Source organism: Neopelma chrysocephalum, unplaced genomic scaffold (genome assembly GCF_003984885.1).
Source record: "Neopelma chrysocephalum unplaced genomic scaffold, ASM398488v2 Primary Assembly neopelma1_24, whole genome shotgun sequence".
Lineage (NCBI taxonomy): Eukaryota > Metazoa > Chordata > Aves > Passeriformes > Pipridae > Neopelma > Neopelma chrysocephalum.
This window is the reverse complement of record NW_020897693.1, coordinates 39,652,660-39,671,121: the sequence shown is the minus strand read 5'-3', so window position 1 is coordinate 39,671,121 and position 18,462 is coordinate 39,652,660. Positions and strand designations below refer to the sequence as shown.

The 18,462-nt window shown below is 35.4% G+C and overlaps 1 protein-coding gene across 4 annotated transcripts in view; it reads left to right on the top strand.

Annotated features, from left to right (window-relative positions):
* EML5 (EMAP like 5) overlaps window positions 1-18,462 on the top strand; it is a 113,650-nt gene that overhangs the window by 67,853 nt on the left and 27,335 nt on the right. For 2 of the 4 annotated variants that reach the window (XM_027673221.1, XM_027673215.1), the window contains exons 24-29: window positions 1,043-1,131; window positions 1,947-2,123; window positions 2,949-3,150; window positions 4,809-4,935; window positions 6,455-6,469; window positions 13,257-13,265. In XM_027673221.1, coding sequence (XP_027529022.1) covers window positions 1,043-1,131; window positions 1,947-2,123; window positions 2,949-3,150; window positions 4,809-4,935; window positions 6,455-6,469; window positions 13,257-13,265 — 619 coding nt within the window. The remainder of the gene's footprint in view (window positions 1-1,042; window positions 1,132-1,946; window positions 2,124-2,948; window positions 3,151-4,808; window positions 4,936-6,454; window positions 6,470-13,256; window positions 13,266-18,462) is intronic. The other 2 variants (XM_027673236.1, XM_027673228.1) reach the window with 1 other exon arrangement.

Sequence of the window (18,462 nt, the reverse complement as noted above, 5' to 3'; positions counted from 1 at the left end):
TATTGTTTGACTTCACAAGGGCATCTAGTAATAAATAGAACAAGGAGAAATGGCCTTAAGCTGAAAGAGGGGAGGTTTAGATTAGGTGTCAGGAAGAAATTCCTTACTGTAAGTGGTGAGACACTGGGACCGGCTGCCCAGAGAGGTTGTGGATGCCCCATTCTCTGAAGGTTGTCAAGGCCAGGCTGGATTGGGCTCTGAGCAACCTGGTGTAGTGGTGGGAGGGATGGAACTAGATGATCTCTAGGGTCCCTTCCAACCCAAAACATTCTATGATTCTGTGGTTTTACTTCTTTAATAATATACTGCATAATGTGGTTGTGTCTGTAGGTCAGGAATATGTATCCTTTTAGTCAAATATAGCAGAAAGACTGGTTTTCCAGTCTTCCTGAGTATTAATAGATGATTAATTTAAATGCTAGATTTAGTCCTGTTGCATTCAAAACCATGGCTGTGCAATCGTGAATCTGTTAGTTCCCGTTCTTATTCCTCTATATAATGACTTTTGAAACAGTCTGATTTAATTTGAAAGAGTGTTAAGAATTAACTTTCTCAGAGAATTTTGAAAGGAGGAAGAGGACATTGGTGAAAATTTCCCTCAGAAATGAAGTAGTATTAAGGCAAGCAGGAATCAAGCAGGAATCCAGGCAAGCTGCTTGGAAGCAGCCATTGGCCAGGCAGCATATGTGCTTTACCATCCCAAGGGCACATGCATCATCAACCAGTTATCATAGACAAGCTTTGAATTAGACCCAGTACATTTTGTCTACCATCTGATTGGACAACCATAAAAAGGAGAGAAAAGTGATGCATGATTACATTTTTCAAAGAGAGGAAAAAGAGTTGTGAATTTAAGGAATCAAAGGACTTAGATCTCTTTAGAAGACCATACTTCCAGATCCATTATTTATGTATGCAACTTTTTCCAAAATAATTTATGTAGTGCTGTTAGCAACAAAGATTTCAAAATAACCTTTTTTTTCTTCTGTAAAATGGAACCTTCTATTTAATGTTAAAATACAATATGTAATATGTTTTATAGGGAAACTCTTGCAGGTCAACACTGGTGCTAAAGAGCAGTTATTTTTTGAAGCCCCTCGTGGGAAAAAACAGACAATTCCTACTTTGGAGGTAAGGAACTGTACTGCCTTTCTAACTTGTTTGTAAATTAGAGTTATGAAACAGCCATAAGAGGGTATGAAACATACATAAGAGGGAATGATGTAAAAAACTATAATTCTTAACTGATCTGTTTAAAAAGCTTCTGTTTCAGCATTTGCTCACCTTTATTCATTTTTTTAGCCTGTTCAATTAGATAATTGAATACATAGATAAAATACATAAGAGATATTACATTTGTCTCTTCTGTTAAGTAACAGACATTTGGCTGACTTAGTCATGAAAATCTCACTAGACTTCTGTGTGCCTTTTCTGGTACCTAAACACCTTTGAAAATTGCAGATTAGTTAGGCCTAACCCTGCTGTGGAAAACATCATATCTCTCTTTACATAACAATGCAATATAGCGTGTATAATACATATAGACAAGGGTAGTATATTGTAGCTATGATGTTTTGTTTTCTCAGAGATAGAGCCTTGTCATAGGGCAGAGAGCAAAAATGGATATTATTTTCAAATAATATTTTCCATGAGATTGAAAGGCAGTATTAGAACATATAATTTTTTTTCTTTAGCCTGGAAGGGTAGGTAAGGTAAAAATTTTTAAAATACTTCTTTAGGTTTTGGAACTTAAAGTTAATAGAGGTAAAATTACAGGTCTCAAATGAAATGCTGAATAATAAGAAAATAAGTGATTAATATGTTAAAATATCATGGCTTTCAGACATGATGTATCTTTCAGTGCAAGGACTTTTACTTGAAATCAGATATGGAAAAAAAATGCCTGGGAAGAAGCATGCTCTATCTCAAATGGGTTGTTTTTGCAGGTAGAAAAGATTGGCTGGGCGTCATGGACAAGCGTTTTGGGCTCTTGCTGTGAAGGAATCTGGCCAATAATTGGTGAAGTCACAGATGTAACTGCTTCATGCCTCACTAGTGATAGTAAAGTATTAGCCACAGGAGATGATTTTGGGTTTGTGAAACTGTTCCGATACCCTGCTAAAGTAAGTAATTTTCAGCTGTTTATGGTGAACATTAATTAATAAATCTGCCTTTTCAAAGCAGTGAAATCACTCAGAACAATAGTGCTTTTATATTCTTCTACTTATGATCAAAGAAGGCATTCAGTATTACATCGCAGTTTGCAGTGCATTAAACTTACAGGTGGTAAGAATAACCATTCCAGGTGAGACTATAGAGCCATCTCATGCAGTGTCTTGCTGCTGACTGTGGCAAATGCACAGGAACACTGTAATAATGGGAATGCTTTGGAAAACAATGAACATCTCTTGCTCATTTACATTTCACTTATGAATTTAAGGACCTTCATTCTGTTCAACCTCAGTAATGTTTTTCTAAGATGAAGAGCTTTAATATTATTTAACCATGCATCAGAAAAGCCATTGCAAAAGCACATTATTTTTACTACTCTTCCAGAACTTTTCCTGTTTATTTATTAGTAAATATGTCTTCAATTTTGAAATGTTACCATGATAAGGATGGTAATAATGCACAAATACTGACTCAAAATATTCTATGTGAATTTAATTCTAAATCAGTTAGATTATTGTGTCTCTTAGGAAAAGTGATCCAGTGTTAATTGCTGCTAATTCTTGCATGCTTGATATGGAGATATGGTTAACAATTTCATGAGGTTGCTATAGGAGAGGGACTTGGCAAATCATGTGATACAATCATATGAAATGCAAAACAGCTGAAGCATGAACTGTAAAGAAGTTAAGACATGTCATTGTGCACTGGCAACTCATTTCAGTTTTGTCCAGCAGACTGGTTAAATTTGATCCTTGCCTTTCTTTTTCCCTTCTAAGGGAAAGTTTGGAAAATTTAAGAGGTATGTTGCTCACAGTACCCATGTAACAAATGTCCGTTGGACCTACGATGACGGTTTGTTGGTCACTGTTGGAGGAGCAGACACCTCTTTAATGCTGTGGACTTATGAGATGGAAGGACATCGGGATAGCAGGCAGTGTGACAGTGAAGAGTCTGATCTAGATTCTGAAGAAGATGGAGGTGGGTAATAATTTATAGAACTAGCTGGATTATCCTATTTCAAGAAGACTTTATTTTATTAATGGAAAACTGCTAATTTAGAAATAATCTTGTTTTATAGATTGTTTTGATTGTAAGTAGTAAAGAGTCTTCAAAAATGTTAAATAAAATTTCTTTTTGGGGAAAGGACTGTAAAAACTGCTGACAAGAAAATGATCGTGAAATGTTTGACTTACTGCTGCTTTGAGTTAGAGTATATAAACAGACTCTTTAAAAGAAAAAAAATTGTGTCAATGTCTATAAAAATAGAATCATCACAGTTTAGATTTAGGCACCAATTCTAAAGGAATTATATTGGAATCTGTGTAACGTGAGATCATAGTTATCTTGATGTTATAGCATCTTTTTCCATAACACGGAAGCATAGTAGACTGAGATAGACTCATGTTGATAAATGGAACAATCTATTGCAAGATCATAAAATCAATAGTTATAAAGTGTTAATTACATTTTGTAGTATCTATTTCTGCTGGTTTTGCCATACTTACTGTTCTCCTTTTCATGTTATACTACCAAGGGTTCATGAGGCTCCAAACTTGTTTTCTCTTCTCCCAAGCGCAGTTTTTCCTCCATGTCAATTCCTCAGTCTTCAAACATTTTCAGACTATCACTGCTAATCTTTAAATAGTTCTGTGTAATAAATTATATTCAGTTTTCACTAAAATCTGCGAAACGACCAAAGAAACACTTTAAATATCAGAGACATAGTAAACATTCATTGGAGAAGAGTTTTTATTCACTGTCTTTCTTCTTAAAATTACTGAAGAATACGTCCACAAAGTAATTTAATTGCCTACAGGAGGACTTGTCAGCTTTAACTTTCTAAGTCAAAAATTGCAATTTTCAGAGGTTTTGTTCAGCTTCTATCTGTGACCTGTTAGCACATCTTAGCCCTATGACCTTCCTTAGGCTCTGGTACTTTACACAGAACCCTCTTAAGCTATGTGTTCGAAAGTACTCCAGAAGAAAGAGGTCTGTGAAGCTTTACAAGAAAAGACACTGACATCTTTATCCACAAAAGTTTCGCTTGGTCATGTCCTATTAATTTCAGTTAGGGTTAAGAACTATTGACACTGTTGGCACTAGAGGTCTCTATCTTAAAAAAATAAATAATGGTGGGTGAGTAACAACCCTGTCACTATTTAGCTTTTTCGTCATGTTTACTGCAGTAAACATCACCTTGATATGCCTGACTATCCCTAGGCATTGTGTAGGAACCCTGTGCAGACCTATAGATTCCATCGTAATGGATGGATCCTGGAACTGAGAACAACCAGGTGCCAAATCTTACAGATCTTAAGAGCAGGTGTCAGGTAGTGAGGTCCTTTGTTAGTGATCCTGGTTAAGGCCAACCAAACAGAAATGGGATAGCTTTGAACTCTTTAATTATTTTTTCCACAAAAAGATATTGTAGGGAATTTTTTTCTTAGAATGCCTTTTATTACCAATGTTCACGATTCCCAGCTGCTTTCTTTCTGTTGTGTATTTATGTTACTAATAATAGATGCTATAATTGTTTTTGTAATCCAGTACATTGTTGAAATTTGCACAAATTATGATTTAATTTTTTTTTCTGGTACCTTAGTTTGGTTTGATACTGTTCACTCTGGTTTTGTTAGGTTATGACAGTGATGTAACAAGGGAAAATGAAATTAATTACACCATCAAAGCCTTATCAACAAACATTAGACCAATGTTTGGAATTAAGCCTCATCTGCAACAAAAGGAGCCAACCTTAGATGAAAGGTAATTACTAAATTACAATTCTAGCCAAGAAATCAATCTGAAAAGATAATAATAGTAAAACAAAATTATTTTGAAATATATAGTTCTTAACTTAAAAGGATATGTATAAAAAGAGTCTGAACATTTCTTTGGAGGAAAGAAAAAGAAAATTCTTACCTAAGGACTAGGCTGTATATATTTTTCAGAGAACACAAAAGACTACAAATGGTGTATGTATATTTTTATGTTTGGGGAGTTTCTTGAGATAATTGATTTATTTGCTGGTGTTTAAGAATATGTTCTTTTTGAAACTTAAATACTAAGTGGTATCTAGTGATGACATCGTAGGCATTAGCCTGAACAATTTTTTTCATGAAACACAGGTCTCTGTTTTTTGGTTCGGCCAACAAAATACTCTGACAAATTCAGCTCTAATTGCTCCTTGCACTGCCTCTGTCTCCACATAACTTGTACCTTCTGTCTGCAGTGGTTCTGCATTTTCTGTTAATGAGTCTTGGAAAATGAAGTTGCTTGCTTTGCAGTGTCAGTTGTATTGCTTGGTTCACTATCGTATGCTTTAGAAGTGAATGGGTGGGGAGCAGAGTAGAATAAGACTAGAAGGTGAAGTAGATGTGAAATAGAAAAACAATTTATAACCACTAGAACATTAACTGTTGTAGAATCTGCAACCGAGCACAGGACTCTAAAAGTTGTTGTTTGTTGTCAGCAAAATAGATGTGGACAGTATATGTGAGGGAAAAGGAAAGAGGGATTCCTAACATGGCAATTGAGAAATGCTAATATTAAAGACAGGGAAGTAAGGAAAACAACACAGTATAATTAGGTGTAACGATATAGTGAAATAACAGATTGCAAACTTCCTGCAGGAGTGTGAGGAGTTCTGTTATGATGCTCATGCCTCTTTCCACAGTGAAGCTGGACACATCTGTGATACCCTTGTTGAGAAATGTCATTTGATGTTGTGGGAGTTTTGTGTCATCTTTTGTTTTTAAGTTGTGTTGCTAACGGAGGGAGTGGGATGCCTGTGTATAATGCCATGGTTCCCTGTCTTGTGTTTATAATGAGAAATGGTCTTTCTCTTTTTTAATTAGATTATTTGATGTGGAAATCAAAAAGAAATAATGTGCATGGTATGAATGCTATGATTGAAGATTTTTTTTTAAATGAAATTGTAAACCTCTTGTGTTTCTTTCAAGAATTGTTTCTGGAAGCTGAGTGAGTTATGGTTTTCAGTTTCAAATAAAATATTAAAAGAGAATTAATTCTGTAGTAAGGTAATTAAGTTCTGATTCAGAATGCATAAAAGTTAATTGATTGCATTATTAAAAGTCTGGGGCCCTAAAACTTCAGAGAAAAGTTTTTTGTAAAGAGTAAAACCAGGTTATGGTTACTGTATATATTTTAATTTCTGTTCTGCTAAAGTTAATATTGTATAAGATTGGTAAATGTTTTAGTCTACTGTCATAGATACTAATTTTTATTTTATTTTTATTACTCTTTCCTTTTGCTTCCTGTGAAGGCAGGGGGTAGTAAGGTAAGTTTATTTACACAAAGTCCAGGATTAAATGCATTTTAATAACAAACTGCTTAGGAAAGTAGTTGCACTTTGAAATAGAAGTGAAGGATTTATCTCTTTACTATTAAATAGTATCTTGTTAATGGGTAGAAAAGAGATAAGTATCAAAAATATCCATCCAGTTCTCAGTCTGAGTTGACATGAGTGAACACTACATAGAGTATTTGTGAGGAGGTGTTCAAACCTCATCCTCCTTTCCTCAGTACTTAGGAGTGACTAAGGAACAGCTTGACTTCAGTAGCTGGAATCAGAGCTTCCCTAACTGCTTGTGGACTTCTGTAAGACTGTATTACAGTGTTGTTGTAGAGGTCCAGCATGGAATAGAGAGTGCAGTGAGCATGTTGCAGAGATGCCTGAAATGACTGTTTGAGCAGTATCACCATATCTGCAGCGTTGTGTTGGAGTTAATAAAGCTTCAGGAACGAGAGAAAAATTATTGCCTTGGCTGCAGCATTTTACCAATGCTCTATACTACTTGAGGATCGGAGCTGCTGGGTCCACATAGCATTCATATGGGAGTCTCTAGCTTAGGTGCCTGCATTAGATTATGAGCTTTTGCACATACTCTATTTAGAATATATACAAACTCAAAAACATGCTCTTACATTTGTAGCACAACAAATCCTTAGGCTGTAGGCCACCCTTCAGACTTGTAGACTGAAGTGCCAGGCAACTTGCACCTACACTGATTAAGAAAGGAGAAGCCCTCTCATATCTACCTGGACTCTGTTTCAATGAAGTCACATATCTGTGGTGCCAGATGATACAATTGTGTTAAACTCTGTGTATCCTTCTTAAAGACAAATTAACATAATCAAGAAAACTGCTGTCTTCATCTAAATTTTAGAACATACCACTAGCAACCTCTATCAAATTAATTCTGTTTTTAGGCTTTTGAAAAAAAAAGTGCATCTGTAAAGTCTTTGTTTCTGTATAAGTTTTCAGAGCATGTATAACTTACACAGAGTTTTGCTTTGACCCTGACTGAATGCCAGGTACCCACAAAAGCTGCTCTATCATTTGCTTCCTTAGTTGGACTGGTGAGAGAAAATATAACCAAAGGCTTGTGGGTGGAAAAAAGGACAAGAACAGATCACTCACCGATTACTGTCACAGGCAAAACAGATTCAACTTGGGGAAATTATTTGAATTTGTTACCAGTCTAATCAGTAAAAAAACTAAACCTTAAAACACCCCCGCTCCTCCCATCTTCCAGGGGTTAACTTTACTTCTGAGTTCTCTACCTCCTCCTCCCACAGCAGCACGGGGGGAGAGGGAATGGGGGTTGCAGTCAGTTCACACATTGTTACTGCCACTCCTTCCTCCTCAGGGGAAGGACTCCTCACACTCTTCCCCTGCTCCAGTGTGAGGTCCCTCCCATGGAAGACAGTCCTCCATGAACTTCTCCAATGTGCGTCCTTCTCATGGGCTGCAGTGGATCCAGCATGAGTCCCTTGCATGGGATGCAGTCCTTCAGGAACTGACTGCAGTAGTGTGACCCCCACAGGGTCACAAGTCCTGCCAGCAAACCAGCTCCAGTGTGTGGGCTCCTCTCTCCATGGGGACACAGGTCCTGCCAGGAGCCTGCTCCAGCACAGGCTTCCTGTGGGGTCACAACCTCCTTCAGGCATCCCCCTGCTCCAGTGTGTTGTCCTCCATGGTTGTCCTTCCACTGTGGATCTCCATGGACTGCAGGGGGACAGCCTGCCTCATTGTGGTCTTCACTGCGAGCTGCAGGGGCCTGGAACACCTTCTCCCCCTCTTTCTTCACCGAACCTGGTGTTTGCAGTGTTGTTTCTCTCTCATATTCCCAATACTCTTCTCTAGTTGCTGTTGCTGTTGCACAGCAACTTTTTCTCCCTTCTCAAATGAATTGTCCCAGAGGTGTTACCATCATCACTGATGGCTCAGCCTTGGTGGGTCTGTCTTGGAGCTGGCTGGCATTGGCTCTGCTTCTAGCAGCTTCTCATAATGTCACCCCGGTAGCCCCTCCTGCTACCCAAACCCTGCTGTGCAAACACAGTGCAACTGTTCAGAGTGTACATTGTACATCCATGACATTCCATGTTATGCATGAGATTGTTAATGTTGGCTATCAAACATCAGAAGAGTTATGATTCTTTATTGGAATCCTTGTAATCTCAGGATCACAGGTGCACACTAGTGTACAATGTGCTTCTGAGAATGTCTTTCAACTAATTTAGACTTTGTGTATGAAGGAGATTGCTATTCAGAAACTATCCGAACCTCTTTTACTAGAGTGTAGGAGGTGTTTAATTCTCTATAGGAGAAGATGGAGTTAAATACTACAAGATAATTGAGCTCCAAAGCTATATATAAAGGCTTTAAACACCAAACCAAAAATGTAGTTACTACTTAAGATTGTGCCTGACAGCTGAAATGTAATTCATAAACTCTAGCTTAATAGTGAAGTTTCCTCTATATAAAAGGAGCATGACTTTTAGTATCCAGAGTATTAAATGAGATAAAAATAGAACACTAGAAGAAGAAGTACCTTACCTGAAATCTCATGTGCTTCCTAGTTCTGACTCAGAAAAGCACATCTGCAAGGCCAGGAGCTGTAATCTGACCCTGTGGCCTGTATTTAGAGTCAAAAATTGATTCACTAAAATTATTTCAATTGTAATATTATGAGAAAGGTTGAGTTGACCTTGGGTTTTTTTAAGCAGTAGGATGACATAGGAAATGACACTTTTATGCCATTTAGTCTATCAAAAATTCAAATACATATCAACACGTGTGTCAAAACAGTGGTTTTTTGCTAAAACGCTGCAGAAACCAGTGAAGGAATCCCTAGAGTCAGAAAGGGACAGCAAGCTGAAGAGGCTGCAAAATGCTGTAATCTGGTGGGTAGGTAGCTTCTCTGTGAACAAACATGCAATTCTGCTTTTGATGTAGCATAATTATTTTCTTCCAGTGACCCTTAATTCAAAATCTGAATGCAGTTCCCAGAACAACTTTTGATCTTCAATGAATAAAGTTTCCTGTTCTCAGCTTTATGGTTTTGCTCATAAATTACTTTTTTCTTTGAAATAGCAGAAGTTAAAAAAAAATTCTTTTTACCTTCACAACAACACAGTTTTACTAAAAACAGTGGACATTTCTGTGTCTTCATCATTTTTATGGCTAATACATTGACTGCAGATGTGAGTTGCATCAGCTTCTACTTCCAGGCTGCACTGCCTTTATTTTTCTGTCAGGACAAACATGATTTTCCCAAGTTTTTCTGGGACTTTTCTTTTTCTTATTTAAGCAATTCAGTAGTCAAAAGAAAATAAGGGGTGGAGTTTTTTTGTTTTAACCTAGAGATGCTAGTGCTGTAAAAGTTGATACGCTGAATAGAAATATGTTAAAACTTTAAATTTCAGGCAACTTTTAAAAAAGACCTTAGGGATTTGAATTCAAGATTTCATTCAGATTCAACTGGTTTAAGGTTTGCTTGCAGTGTTGTCAAAGGCCACATCTACTAATAATACACCATTCTCTAGTAGTGAAATTACCGTACTATGTCACTGAAATGGGAATACTTATTTCAACTTCAATTGAAAACACAAAATGCCACTGGCTGTGAGGCAGCACTTAGGTCTGTAATTTGAATTATTTATAATTTCTGAATAATAATGTTTATAGGTAATATTTTATGTGAAAAGATGTCTACTGTGTCTCTAGCTTGTTTGTGTAATAGCAGTATGCATACTCAGCAACGCAAAATAAATTTGAAAACCATTTTGATCCTTTAGTAAGGGTCTTTTTCTAGTATTTTTTTTGCTAGATAAATTACTCAGAAAAAAATCCATCATGATTGATTTTGAAAACAGTTTTGTCTCAGCTACTTCCTGAACTGAAAATCACTGGAGGTTGGGAGATGACTCTGGAGAATATCACTCCATTCTTATTCTGTTCTTATGTTCCCTGAAGTTTGCTATTTGTTACTGTCAAAGGGGAAATGCTGTTAATAATGTCAGTTACATAAGAATGGCTGTACCAAGAGATCTCAAAACTAAACAACCAGGATTCCAGTAATTTTTCACCATAAATTTTAAAGATTTGCAGGCAGCTAAAACCATTACTCAGTCCATGTGCTGAGATCTCTTGCATGAAAAGATCCCAGTGGCTTATATCTTTCCAAAATTCTTTGGATGTTTTGCATCCACTCCCAGGTAAATTCCAAACCAGGCATTGTGGCAAAACTGATTTTATTTATGTATTTCCTTATTTTTTGTCTTGAGGATTTTTTTGAGTGTGTATAAGGACTTATGGACAGATGTAAAAACGGGAAGGAAACAAAAAATGATTCGCAAACTAGTCCTTTACAGATTCAGAAGTGAAGAATTTTTACCCAATACAGACAGCAAATAAAACTAAATCATTTTTCCAAGGGAGTGAGAGAGGGAGGAAGCTACTGAAATGAGATTTCCTTTATCTGAACCTCATAATTTTCACCTTGTAATTGCCACTGAAGGAGAAATTCAGAGATTTTAAACAAACATTTTCCATATGTTTTAGATAAATGAACAGAATGCAATTACATTTTTCTGTTTGCTAATCTTCTAGTGACTTGTGATATCAATGTAAATAGCACAAATTCCAGAGCTCTTTTTGTAAAAAATCATCATCTCCTTTTAATTTGTCAACTTGTGTGATCTGGGAGAGGGGAGAAGTGAGGAATCAAAACGAAAAATTATAGCAAGAGATTTTGTGATAGCAGCTTCTTCTTTCTCTCTTTCTTCCCTGTTTGCAGAATAAATTAGATTACAGGAAAGTTTAAATTTAAAGTTAACTTTTTAAAAAACCAACAGTTTTAGAAAATGGACCCTTCTGAATCCAATCTTTATGACCATTGAAATGTATGTTAGTACAGGGCATTACCCTTGAGACTGAAACCCCTGAAATTTCAGATTTCATTCTTTCCAAGCACAAGTGCAATTATTGTTAGTTTCTTATATAAAGAGCTGTAGACTGAAACAACATCATGGAAAGGAATAGTCTTCCTTTACCAGTTTGAAGTAATTATTTCTTCCTCCCAAAGATGAGCTAAAACTCATATCTTTGAGGAAATGGAAAAGCCAATTAGCAAAGTATCAAGTTTTACCAAATAATCTCCTTTTTTGAATGCAAAGAGAAAAATCCATTAATTTTGCAACTAAAAAGGAAATGTCTGGAGGAATGATTGCATGGCCCACTGATGGAGGTTGGAAGATTTATGTTTGATTTACAATCTGTGTAGACTGGTTTTATCAACAGAACCTAAGAAGTTATCTGAACAGAATGCATTTATTGAAGAAAAGGGTAACTGGAACACAGGCATATTGCTAGATAGGTTGAATACAGCTTCACGGAAGTCTTCCATATTTCAGTGATGAAAACTGAATAAAAACCTTTTATGTAATCTGCCTTGTACCAGTTAGATATCCAGCCATAGCTCCATATACATAAACATTTGCTGGCTAGTAATTTGACGTGTCATATGTGGTCCATATGGTAGAATTGGATATTAAAGAATTGAAACTGCCAAATCAAAGCTAAAAAGTTTCCTCTGACTATATGAACATTTGTTTCAGTGGACTCAGGAAAATTCTAAGAGAAAACTGAACTCCGTTCTTGGAGAATTTCTCATTTCCCCTGCATAGAGCTTACTGTGAAAATTATCTGAAGGTATTTGAATTCTGTAGTCATTGAAGAATTGCATGTTACTGACTGTAAAACATGTTTAAGCTACATTTGGATTTTATTGTGAAAAAAGGCTTAGCTGTTTCCTATATGAGGAAACAGTGCATCAGTCTTGCATTGCGGGATAAAGTTAGAACTAATTAGAAGAGATTGAGTAAAACACATTAATTTCAATGGGTGAAAAAAATCCATTTGTAAATTGGTGAGCTGTTAACATTGTGTTCTTAATTTTCAGGAAAATTTTTCCTAAATTATTCCCTAAATTATTTTTGCTTCACTTATAAATGAAAAAGACTAACTCGTGTCCTCCTTGCCGCAATGGAGTTGCGTAGTTGTTCTAACCACATCAGTGGAAGCGTACCTGCTAATCAAACTAATGGAAAGTGCCCATGCATACTACAAATATTAGGAAATAATCTATACATGCCCATATATTCTGATGGTTAATAATGATTTTCAGATAGTTGAGGTATAGGAGCGTGCATCATACCTGACTGAGGAAACCCATCCAGTGCAAAGTATCTTCAGTTAACATAAACAGGATCGAATAGTCATGAAAAAACAGTATATATTGGCAGAGCTCAATAGCCCACACATTTTGTCTAGCTGAGGTAGTTGTATTTTAGTATAACTGAATGTATTTTTATGAGTGAACTTGGATGTCTGTTCTCTAATAGTGAGTTGACTGTTCTATCAGTTAATTTTGTGCATTAAATTCAGGTGTTGTGTTTGCCAACTCTTTAAACACTTGATATACCTCAGAGATTTTTGGGTCTGCTTCTGCTTTCTTTCTCTGTTTACAGTAGGAATTATTCCTAAGAATTTTATTCTCATGCGAACGCATGTTCATAATTCCCATTTAAGTGAATGGGAGTTTTCAATACAAATAATAGATTTACACAGTTTATGAAGTGAGTAATCCCCTTGTTGTAAAAGGACGTAAACAAACGAGGAAGTCAATAGTAATTATTTATATGAATAATTCACTGACACCTAACTTTTTGCCAAACTTGTATAAGTAATCCTTTTCTCTTTCCCATCTGCTGCTGAAAAGAGGTTCCAGGTAATGCTTTTATTTTGCTATCTAGTCCATCATATACTGTCATCTCCCATTTTCCTTAAAAAGCCATCTGTCATGTTGAGTGCTTTACCATGCACCTATCATTCCTTAGAATATTGCTGTATTACAAACTATAAATTACGTGTATTCATTGTAGTTGTTTCCTAAAGTAGGCTAGATTTTTTTAAACCTACCAATAAAAAATCAACTCCATAAACTATTAAACTGCCCTATGTTTTACAAGTAGTGTTTTTCAATAATATTTATTAGAATAAAGAGATTAGCACTCTTTTCCTTTCCAGTTCCCTAGTGGACACCTGTTTTGCACTTGATGGGACAGACTCACCTGACATGTCAAGGTGTATATATTATTAAATTGTATAAGTATTAGATTACCTATATCTGCATTAATAGATACAAACTGGCACTTACTACTCATAGGACACTTGAAAATATTTATGAGTAATTATTACCAAGAAGCAGTATTTAGAAACTACCACATTTCATTATCTTCTAATGGAAATCAGACCTCTATAAATTTTTACAAATGACTTTGAAGATCTTGCCAAGAGTAAATTGAAAGAAGTCATCCCTACTTTTAAAATTCATTCTATACTTCATACTTATTCTGTTAATAACTGTATAAAGTCAGTATCAATAATGAAAATAGGGAGTGAAATACATCATACAAGACAACATGGGTAGCAGTATCAGTAATATTGAAGCTATGTCTAAAAGTATGAAAAAGGGATTTCTTTGTTTCACAAACTACTTAGAAATGCTTGTATGCAATTTTTATGGTTTCATAACAACAAATATTAAAATATATATGCCAACTCTATTTACATTTTGAAAATAAAGCACCAATATTAAGATATTTATTTCCCTTATGATAGATGGCTGGAACTCTCCTTCCACATGCTCAAACTGAACCCATCTATATGTACATTTACCCCAAAATGTTATTCATGCTCTCCTTCCCATCTTTTGCACACAGTTTTTGAGCATGCAACCAATTATGCATACAGGTATATGACCACTGTGTATGCCATCAGTCACTTTCCTGCACATTAAATAGGAAGTGAAAAATATCTGTGCATCTTTCACACCTTCAAAAATGCACTCAAAAAATGTATTCTTCTGTCCTTCAACATTCTTGCTTTTAAATGCACATGTTGTCGTCTTGAAACTTAACTGGGAAAAATACATACGTGCTTGTAATTTGCATTCTGGTTCCACTGCTCTGGATCAATATAGAGTTAGCCTTGCATGGATAGGTACTTCAGTAAATTGTTTAGGTGACCTGTGAGATAATAAAGCTGAGTAAAAGTTGCCAAGTTTTATTTACCAATGTACATTCATTTATTCTGTTATGTGGTAATGTATAGATGTAGTCTAGTGTACTCTAATGATTGGCTAAGGATGATATCAACCTATATTTGTATCTATGCAGCCTTTAAGTACAGACAGTCTTCTCAAGCAGTTGTTTAATGTGAGATTATTTTACCTCTTCTCCCATTCTATCATGAGGGATTAGCAGACAGCAAGTGTTATAAAAATGCCATATTCTAGAACCAAGCAGCAGAGAAATGTTGAGTTCTAGTAACATGTTGATGCTTCACAGCTGAGCAAGGTGGCACTGTGATTTTCTTTTTACTCCTTAGTATGTCTTTGACAACTGGATTTCTTTTCCTCCAGAAGTCTTTTTGGGTTCTGCAACATACCAATAGAAGCAGCATGCACAACAAACAGCATGGACAGTCTCACATTTCTGCAGTACTCTGTACTATACCCGCTGTTTGATTTTTTTGCTGCCACATGTGATGAGAGAAGAGGTAATATGACAGTGGAAAGCTGATTCTTGGGAAAACTAGTGGTTAGAACAACAGAATCACTGGTATACAATCTTCCAATTTTTGGCACTTCAGCATTGTTCCCAATTCCCATGTTTAAAAAGAGAAAGCTACATGTTGCATTTACTTAATTTAAAAAAAAATTTTTCAAAGTCAACATTATGTAAGTGGTTTTTAAGAAAACATTTTTGTATAAGTACTTTTTAGTGAACTTGCATTTTTAAGTGGGATCCTAGTTACCTAATAAACGAGCAGCAATTATGTAGGTACCAAAGGAATTCAGAAATTTTAATTAGAATTCAAAGTAAACTTGTAGGTAGGAAAAAAATTTGGTTAGCAGCTGTTAATATAATTAACTTTTTACACAAATCAGGTATTAGATATGTTTCAATAACTGTAATTCTTAGCCATAAAATAACAGGTTATGTAGAATCAGGGGTATTTGCAATTTGTTTAATTGTTAATCCTGCTCATTCTTCATAGACTTTTGATTTTATAGGCAGAGAACTGGTTATTGTTTTGTCATTTAACTTCACAGATTGTAAGTACTAGAATTTGTTCCCTTTTAAGCAGTATTTATATTCATATGCAAAAAACCCCAGACTACTTAAAAATCCAAACAAAACTTTATTTGTAATATTTTGGGATATCAGTGTGACCATTTCAAAAAAAATGTTGGGGAAAAAAATTCTTTTTAGGAGAGAAGAGGGAATCTTAATGTAAATTTACCTCAGATGTTTAATGAAACTGATTTATTCCTCCCTCTCCTCCCCCTACCCCAGCAAATTTTAATAGGAACTGCACTGTATGAGTTTCTCTTTATCTCTTCATTTAATTGAATGAATATGGGCAGGTTTTTATTCTCTGTGTCCCTGAAATGCTTTCAGAAAGCCCATTCCGTGTACTGAATCTGTGCCTTTTAATTTCTGTTCGTGCATTTCAGTAGTTTTACTTGATTGGATTTGATTCAGTTTGGGTACCACACAGCGATGGCAAGACTTCTATGGCCTGCCTGCTGATGAGTGTATTTGTAACTGAAATTGCTCATCTGCTGTGAAAGTGGGGAACAAACACAGTCAAACATTTTTTCCTCTTTTAGATGACCTCTCTCCATATATATTTAATATTGTAAACACTGGGGAGTTTTCTAGAAATTTAGAAAATTCTAAATAAAATTGTATTTTCTTTATATTTTAAAATGAAAAAGTGAGAATTTTACCTAGCAGTGCTATTGTTGTAGTATGACAAACTAGATGAGAGGATCCTAGGAGTCAGTGATGGGATCGGACAGAAGAGAAGAAATGGAAAATAGCTTGGCAGGCTAGGAATTTCACATCAAGTATAAAAGGTGGTTGAGAGACAGTTGTGATTCAAGAGTGGTCATGAAATTGGATGTTGGGATTGGTGACAGAAATGAGATAGATCCCATGGTTTCTGTGCTGGTCAATGTGCTTGTATAGACAATGAAGACACCCTAGACTGTGATTGGTTTGCTTTTCCTCCTCTTTTCCAAAAGTTAGGAGATTACTTTTTCACCTTCACATACTGAAAGTCTGTGAGCTAGGTTCAGACTATAATTGAAAAAGAAATTCAAATGTCTTGCTTTTCTGTCACAAGGTATATGTGAATCCCTTCTATTTAGAAACCTCGGAGAGGAAAAAAGAACTGAAGACCTTTGAGAATGAAGTTTGAGGGTACATTCCCACCACACAGATTTCAAGCAGGACTGAAAGACTGTACTTAAATGCTGCTTTCTTTTAACTCGTCTCTGAACAAGTAGACCTTTAGTGCATGTCCACATTGGACTCCTTTTCTGACCTGGCTTGCTATATATGGTCAAGGTCCCCAAATTTTGCCTTTACTGCCAGTTTATTAGAAGCGTGTTTTTTAATAAAAAGAATTTTGGGAGTAACAAAAGCCAAGTGTTAAACTACCATTTTTGTGAAGTTGTAGAAGTCTTTCTCCATACTTGAGTTAGTGATCTCTGTTCTAACTTGCACTTATTTATGAAGGAATAGGAAATATGATCTTTCATCTTCTTTCATGCCTTGAATTTTCTTTGTACCTTTAAATTATTATTTCATACTTTGCTCTGATAAGAATTTAATGCAGCCCATATTCCCTCCCTGTGAAAAGCCTCAGAATGTTGACTAACTATGCAGTGTAAAGTAGCAGTATTTCTTGTTATATCTGGATTTGATTTTCTATTGTAAATGTTTCACATTTCATAAAATCTTGATGTATGATGCTGAATTTGAGTGATCCAGACATATGACAGACTTCTTTACCAGAAATTTTTCATCATCTATTTTTCTTTTGTCATTTTTTTTCCCGTAAGTACTTTACAGGTTTCTAAGAGTAGAGGAAGTAACTGGAACATCTCAGAACACAGTTTATAGTTGCAGTATAATTTGCATTATAATATGTACAAATATTTTGTTACGTGATATGACATCAATCTATAAATACACTGAAAGTAGGCAGGGAAAATGAAGAAATAAAGCTAAGAAAATGTTATTTTATTTGAATAACTGTAGTTCAAAATATACAGTGTAAAAACAAATCATATTTTATTGTTCTTAGAAAACACAGTCATTATTTGGAATCAAATTCATCACTCAAGAGCGGGAGCAGAGGTGAAATTAAAAGTGCTTTGTACTAAGAAGGAATATGAAAAACAAGCTAACCTGTTGCTTTATGTGTGATATTAGTTTGTTACACTGCCTACTGGATTAAATCATCTGGATGTCATTGAATCTATACATAGAATTTATTTTTAAATTAATTGTTCCTCTTAACAGTCAAGCTTACAGGTTTCTTGTCACGGCCACAAATGCTGTATCTACAGAATCGATAACCAATGCTCCTGCAAATTACTAGGAATAGTTGCATAATTTTAATAAATAAAGCTCATTTGTTTGTACGTTTCTTTGTATATGAACAGTTGAACATAATGTGAAAGATAGGTTGCAGATACTTGTTAAATATAACCAGCTGAGATTTCCTTATTAAATCTGGACTATTCAGAACAGTGGAACATAAATTATGGCTCTTACTCCTGCATTTGCATGGTCATGGTTTACTGCCAAGTAAGCATTGATCGATATCTCATATCTGCTGATATAAGAGTGAATGGGCAGGTGCACTTGGAGTTTTTTGCAAATTATTACAAAAATAGGAAAAGTTAGGGTCTACTGAAGGCATGTGGGAACAGGAATGAGTATCCCAAGTATTTAGATTAATCAGGTAAGCCTTTATTCAGTAAAAATTACTACAGAGAAGATGGAAGTACCTTAAGAACATAGCTTGAAAAAGCTAAGAATAATTTATAAGTGGTCAATCATTTT